A 7,480-nucleotide genomic window follows, 5' to 3' on the forward strand; every position below is an offset into this window, starting at 1 on the left:
CTCCTCCTTCTCCTCCTCCTTCTCCTCCTCCTCCTCCTCCTCCTCCTCCTCCTCCTCCTCCTCCTCCTCCTTCTCCTTCTCCTTCTCCTTCTCCTTCTCCTCCTCCTTCTCCTTCTCCTTCTCCCTCCTCTTCTTCCTCCTCCACCACCACCCTGGAGAACTGGGTTCAATTCCCTGCTCCTCCACGTGCAGCCATCCAGGGTGACCTTGGGCTAGTCACAGTCCTGTTAGAACTGTTTTTGCAGAGCAGTTCTCTCGCAGCTCTCTCAGCCCCACCTCCCTCGCAGGGTGTCTGTTGTGGGGAGCAGAAGGGAAAGGTAAGCTGCGTTGGGACTCCTGAGTGAATAATGAGTCTAAAAATCGGCTCTCCTCCTCCCCCCTCATCATCCGTGGCCGGATTCCTTATCTTCCCCCACCCCCTCCAATTGCAGCACATGCTGAATAGCACTGATTTCAGCGGAGGCCGCGCTTGTGACTTTGAGGATCAGACGCTGCTGGATGGAATGAATTTCAAGCAGGCTCCCTTTTGATCTGCCAGCCTCCGGGGCTTTTCGTAGGTTCGAACAAATTAAAGCCGGAGCGGATCCCTCTGACCTTGCTTTCTGCAAGGCAACTTTAAAGTAGACCCCCCCTGGGCTACATGAGCCTCTTTCCTCTCTTTGTTCCCACGCCTGCGGCAGGAGAAGGAGAGGAGGCAGAGCCCGTGCTTGGGGCTTTGAGCATTTTAATATAGAAATGCTGGCAATGAGTTTTGAACCCCCCCCTCCCCCCCGACTAAGTGAGAACCTCAGAAGAGCCCTGCTGGGTCAGGCCAGGGAGGGCCCCTCCAGTCCAGCCTCCCGTGTCACCCAGGGGCCAGCCAGTTCCTCTGCAGGGCCAGCCACAGGGCAGAGAGGCCGAGGCCTTCCCCTGAGAAGACCCTCAGAAGAGCCCTGCTGGGTCAGGCCAGGGAGGGTCCCTCCAGTCCAGCCTCCCGTCTCACCCAGGGGCCAGCCAGTTCCTCTGCAGGGCCAACAAGAGGGCAGAGAGGCCGAAGCCTTCCCCTGAGAAGAGCCTCAGAAGAGCCCTGCTGGGTCAGGCCAGGGAGGGTCCCTCCAGTCCAGCCTCCCGTCTCACCCAGGGGCCAGCCAGTTCCTCTGCAGGGCCAGCCACAGAGCAGAGAGGCCGAGGCCTTCCCCTGAGAAGGCCCTCAGAAGAGCCCTGCTGGGTCAGGCCAGGGAGGGTCCCTCCAGTCCAGCCTCCCGTCTCACCCAGGGGCCAGCCAGTTCCTCTGCAGGGCCAGCCACAGAGCAGAGAGGCCGAGGCCTTCCCCTGAGAAGGCCCTCAGAAGAGCCCTGCTGGGTCAGGCCAGGGAGGGTCCCTCCAGTCCAGCCTCCCGCCTCACCCAGGGGCCAGCCAGTTCCTCTGCAGGGCCAGCCACAGGGCAGAGAGGCCGAGGCCTTCCCCTGAGAAGGCCCTCAGAAGAGCCCTGCTGGGTCAGGCCAGGGAGGGTCCCTCCAGTCCAGCCTCCCGTCTCCCCCAGGGGCCAGCCAGTTCCTCTGCAGGGCCAGCCACAGGGCAGAGAGGCCGAGGCCTTCCCCTGAGAAGACCCCCAGAAGAGCCCTGCTGGGTCAGGCCAGGGAGGGTCCCTCCAGTCCAGCCTCCCGTCCCACCCAGGGGCCAGCCAGTTCCTCCTCAGGGCCAGCCACAGGGCAGAGGGGCCGAGGCCTTCCCCTGAGAAGAGCCTCAAAAGAGCCCTGCTGGGTCAGGCCAGGGAGGGTCCCTCCAGTCCAGCCTCCCGTCTCACCCAGGGGCCAGCCAGTTCCTCTGCAGGGCCAGCCAGAGGGCAGAGAGGCCGAGGCCTTCCCCTGAGAAGAACCTCAGAAGAGCCCTGCTGGGTCAGGCCAGGGAGGGTCCCTCCAGTCCAGCCTCCCGTCTCACCCAGGGGCCAGCCAGTTCCTCCTCAGGGCCAGCCACAGGGCAGAGAGGCCGAGGCCTTCCCCTGAGAAGAGCCTCAGAAGAGCCCTGCTGGGTCAGGCCAGGGAGGGTCCCTCCAGTCCAGCCTCCCGTCTCCCCCAGGAGCCAGCCAGTTCCTCTGCAGGGCCAGCCACAGGGCAGGGAGGGTGAGACCTTCCCCTGATGTTGCTTTCTGGCACCGGGATCCAGAGGCCCTGAGCCTCCAGGAAGGGCGGTATAGAAGTATGATAAATAAATAAATAAATAAGTGTGGAGCTTCCCTTTAGTTACCATGGCAAGTTGCCCCCTAAAGTCCTCTCCTCCATGAACCGGTCTAATCCCCTTTCAGAGCTTTCTAATCCATTGCTTCATCCTCTGGCAAGTTAGGAACCTCTAAGGTTGAGCAGCGGCAGAGTAGGTACAAGTATAGAAAATTAAAATGTTACAAAAGGCAATTTCCCATTCTTTCTCAATCCTCTGGTAACATAAACAATGGCATGATAGAAACAGCTGTCTCTGGCCTTTGGAATAGAATGTATCAGCCTCGGTATCATCCCAAAATACAGTCAAGAACAGGAATAAGTTTTCTGGGCCTTCTTTAAAAATAGTCTGGTACACTAAGCTTCTCTTTAAAAAGGTAAAGGTAAAGGTATCCCCTGTGCAAGCACCAAGTCATGTCTGACCCTTGGGGTGATGCCCTCCAGCGTTTTCATGGCAGACTCAATACGGGGTGGTTTGCCAGTGCCTTCCCCAGTCATTACCATTTACCCCCCCGGCAAGCAAGCTGGGTACTCATTTTACCGACCTCAGAAGGATGGAAGGCTGAGTCGACCTTGAGCCGGCTGCTGGGATCGAACTCCCAATCTCATGGGCAGAACATTCAGACTGCATGTCTGCTGCCTTACCACTCTGCACCACAAGAAGCTCTAAAGCTTCTCTTTACAGAACAATAATTAAGAAATTATTTCACTCTCCTATACATCAGTCTGATATTTAAATGCACTCATGTGATGTAATAACAGGGACGGTAAGGTGGTAAACAATCCGAAATAGATAAAAAACGTATTGTGCAGAACATTGTACAGAACCTCTCCATTCATGTGAGTAATCATCCTCCTAAATATTTATACATAGAGCAATATTAAAAAACAGTTAATAGATTTTTATTGCATAGCAATGCTCTGCATCATACATTTTTATCTATTTCAGATTGTCTGCCTCCTTACAGTCCACGTTATTGCATCACACGACTGCATTTAAATATTAGATGACTGAAAAAAGCCTCAAGGGGGGTCGAAATGCATTTGGTTATTTGGTCATTTTTCCATGTGTCAAAATCTTTTGGATTTGTGCAATAGTGCGTGATACAAGTTGATGTTTTTCAGTTTTATATCTGCGCATGTATTGTAATAAATATTTGCATTTTAATTTTCTATACTCACATCTGTTCTGCTACTGCTCAGCCTTTTAGGTTCCTAACTTGTGCACACAGGTTGGGTTACTTTATTCCCTCTTTTGTTGCTTCATTACATCCTCTGGCAGCAAATCCCACATTTAATTAACCTTCTGTGCAAATCAATCTCCTTTTGTCTGTCCTGAACCTTCTGCCCGTCAGCCAGCATGGTGCAGTGCTTAAGAGTGGCAGCCTCTCCTCTGGAGAACTGGGTTTGAATCCCCCACTCCTCCACATGCAGCCAGCTGGGTGACCTTGATCTAGTCCCTGATCTGCTAGAGCTGCTTGCAGAGCAGTTCTCTCCCACCTCCCTCACAGGGTGTCAGCTGTGGGGAGAGGAAGGGAAGGCAATCATAAGCTGCTTTGAGACTCCTTCATTGAAAAGCAGGGTTCAAAAACCAACTCTTCATCACTGGAGCACGCTGGGTTGGCACTTTCATTGAGCTGTCCACTGTGACCCCAAGATCCTTCCCCCTCTCCATCTCAGCAGGTTCTGACTCCATTAGCCTCTGCTTCAAGCTGGGATTTTTTGTGTGTGTTTCGGCAGGTTTGAAGAGAAGGCCCACACGGATCCACTAAGTGCCCTGAAATACCTGCAGAACGATCTGTTTGTTACCGTCGATCACTCGGACCCAGAGGAGACGAAAGAGGTGAGTTGTGTGTGTGTGTGTGTGTATGTGAAACTTTGGCCTAGCACATTTCATCTTCTCATTGACAGAAACAAGACCTGAGCAGTGCATCTGAAAATCCCAAAGCACTGTAGACCCAGTTGCTCGTTCCTGGTTAAACTGGTTGATGTCTTGTGCCCTCCCTTCCCCAATACATGGGCACCTCTTTACAAAAAGTGACAAAGTCTGTGTGCAAATTTTCACGGGCATGCAGGCTTAATGGACCTGAAGAAGCGCATGTGCACATGAAACCTTCTGCCCAGGACTCAGCCTTGTGGGCCGCTGGATTCAAGCTTCATTCTTCTGCTTCAGACCAACCTGAGCATTGTTGCTCCTGCTACTTCAGCGGACGGGGCCCTTGGGAATACCTCTGCACACAGTTTGCTTTCAGCAGCATCCCAGAGAATTTTACTGCCGTAAAACTCTGGGGCGTATTAGAAGAGGCGATCTCTCAGAAAGCAGGGCTTAGACCAAAGGTAACTGCGGCCCTCCAGATGTCCATGGACTACAATTCCCATGAGCCCCTGCCAGGGGCTCATGGGAATTGTACTCCATGGACATCCGGAGGGCCGCAGTTTGACTACCCCTGGCTTAGACCGTGTATGTCCTTGAAGATCAAAACCAAAACCTTGAATTTGACAGAGTGGTGCTCACAGCCACAAAACAGAGGGGGAGCCGGCCACAAAATGGCTCCTGCAGATTATTATCAGTGAAAATCCTTGTGCTGCGGCAGCCACAGCTGCTGAATAACTTTTTTTAAAGAATCTGCAACCGTGTTGGAGACCCCTGCCTTAGAGCCACGTGGTGCCCCCGGCCAATCCACGCAGCACGCCTGAACGCAGTGACACCGAATCACCTGGGCATGTCCTGAAGGGACCTTGTCCCAGGCGCATGCATCTCTGTGCGGCGTAGCTGAGCTCTTAGAATTTGGCTGATTTCAGCAGGTTTCCTCGGAAGCCAAGGAAGGTCGAACCGCTAAATCTCATTTAGTCCGAGAGGCAAGCCAACTCAGGGTTGGCACCGAGATGGAATTTGCATTTATGCAACCACTTTGGAGGACCTGAGGGTTATTTTTTGGCCACGATGATTCTGGGAAGATGCCGCACACCTTTTACAGTACCCCTTTCCTGACTCACTGGTCATTCAGATCTGTTGGTGAAACGCCGGGACGACAGCAAGAATAATCTGAGTGGAACAGGCTAACCCAGGTGGGCGCCTCTGGAATGCGTGGTGGGCCCCACCACAAAAGGGCCACTTCTGGAGGTGGAGCCGACCCCAAAAGGGCCACTGTGGGATGTGGGCACACAACGCCCAAATGAAGGGGACAAAGGGAGTAGTTTTTCAAACTGCTGGAAGAAAGGAGAGAAAGAGAATGATTGAAGCTGGGTTTTTTAGTGGCAGGTGCTTGGAAGGAAATAGCCCGCGTGATCACCAGTGGAGAACCAAAAGCCCCGCTGGGCAGGAACCCCTTCTGGCCACACCCATATCCTGAAAACACTTGGAAAGCACCAGGAAAGGGGCTCGTGAGCTCCATCGTGCCCAGGGGAACCACGTTGCATACCCGTGCTCTGACACAGGGATGACCAAACTGTGGCTCTCTAGATGTCCATGGACTACAATTCCCACGAGCCCCTTCCAGTGCTGCATTTCTTGGGAATTGTAGTCCCTGGACATCTGGAGAGCCAGTGGTTGGCCACCCCCGGGACTCTAACAGAACAAAGTCACGCGGGTGATCTTGGGAATTACTTGCCAATAAAGATCAAAAGCTCAAGTTTAGGAGGGATATCCCCACCCCCCCAGGCGGCTCCGTTGTTTGTCCAAAAACCCACTCCTTTTCTCGAGATATACTGGGAAATGCATTTTTAATCTCTCTTTCCTCCCCTAGTTTCAGCTGCTCGCTTCAGCCCTCTTCAAATCCGGCTCGGACCTGAGCCCTCTGGGTGAGTACGCTTTGGTTCAGGAGGAACAATTGCCTTGCCCATGCCCTTAAGATCCCCAGAAACGTTTGCAGTTCTTGAATATTGTTCTTGGCAGACTCAATACAGGGTGGTTTGCCAGTGCCTTCCCTAGTCATTACCGTTTACCCCCCAGCAAGCTGGGTCCTCATTTTACCGACCTCGGAAGGATGGAAGGCTGAGTCAACCTTGAGCCGGCTGCTGGGGTCGAACTCCCAGCCTCATGGGCAGAGCTTTCAGACTGCATGTCTGCTGCCTTACCACTCTGTGCCACAAGAGGCGCACAAGAGGTCACCATATTGGGGACCCCTAATCTATCCCATCGGTCCCCAAGAGCCACCCATGTAGCCAGGGTCTTCGTAGAGGCCTTCCATCGAACTCCTCCAAACCGTATTTTAATTCCAAGTTTTGACCCATGTCAATTTTTCTGGCTCTTTCTGAGATGCCGACTGGCAAAGCTGCCGACAGCTCCCAAAATCTGGTCCCGACTCACCCTTTGCCTCTCGTTTCTCCCGCCCCCCAGGGTTTTCGGACGTCGATCACATCTACGCCCAGCGAACGCAGCTCTTCGACACCTTAGTGAACTTCTTTCCCGACAACATGACGCCGCCCAAGGGCAATCTAGTCGACCTCATCACGCTGTGACCGGGCCACACGGACGCTTTTGCTTCCAGTATTTTTAATTTTTGTTTTGTTTTTGTTTTTCTTTTTTTTTTTTTTTGTTCTGTTTTTGGGGCATTGATTGGAGTGACTGGTGGACTGCAGTAATAGAATCACCCAGCTTTGAAAAGGGGCTTTATGGAGAATACCAAATGGGATTAGGCTAATAAAAACAGGAAAAAAAGTAATGAACGTACTTCTTACGGAACAAAAACAGAAGCTATATTTTCTGACCTCGGTTTCTAAAACGTTGGCGAACCTCAAGAAGAAGAAGGAAGCCGAACCGCGTCTTCATCTGAGATGTTCATTCTTTGCAGTGTCTTCCCCCCTCCCACCTGAGTGCAGTTGAACCAGTGGTGAATGTTGGGGGCGGGAGGGGGGGGCGCCATGCCTCAGCATTGCTGCAATTTCATTCTGATTTTCACTTTGCTTTTCACTACTGCCGCAATCAGGCAGCAGGTGCACAAGGAGTCTCTTTCTCTGTGTTTACGGTGTGTCGACTCTGGTCTGGGCATTGCAACTGGCAGTGTGGGAACCAGTTGGGGCTCATGCATATCATGCAACCTTCTGACCGCCTCAGTTTGGGGAAGCCAGCACCCCCTGGGGGCATCTTAGGGATTGCTACTAAACGGGATTATCAGCAAGCCCCAGGGAGAAGTCACCAATCAAGATACAGTTGCCTTGTTCACGAGGATCGTGTCCAAGGACTGTGGCCTCTCTTCTGCCGGTCCGCTCGGAAGCCTTCCACCTGGCGGAAGAGCTACTGAAGTTTGAGGAAGTCTCTGTAGGCGGGAGGGAGGGGGGTGGAT

General features: G+C 53.1%; 1 protein-coding gene across 2 annotated transcripts in view; it reads left to right on the plus strand.

The window, feature by feature from the left end:
• Positions 1-6,859, plus strand: part of MKLN1 (muskelin 1) — a 118,991-nt gene extending 112,132 nt beyond the window's left edge. For both annotated transcript variants that reach the window (XM_077340349.1, XM_077340350.1), the window contains 3 exons: positions 3,936-4,038; positions 5,942-5,996; positions 6,535-6,859. In XM_077340349.1, coding sequence (XP_077196464.1) covers positions 3,936-4,038; positions 5,942-5,996; positions 6,535-6,656 — 280 coding nt within the window. In that variant the 3' untranslated portion in view covers positions 6,657-6,859. The remainder of the gene's footprint in view (positions 1-3,935; positions 4,039-5,941; positions 5,997-6,534) is intronic.
• Positions 6,860-7,480: the final 621 nt, after the last annotated feature.

Source organism: Paroedura picta, chromosome 5, assembly GCF_049243985.1.
Source record: "Paroedura picta isolate Pp20150507F chromosome 5, Ppicta_v3.0, whole genome shotgun sequence".
Classification (NCBI taxonomy): Eukaryota; Metazoa; Chordata; class Lepidosauria; order Squamata; family Gekkonidae; genus Paroedura; species Paroedura picta.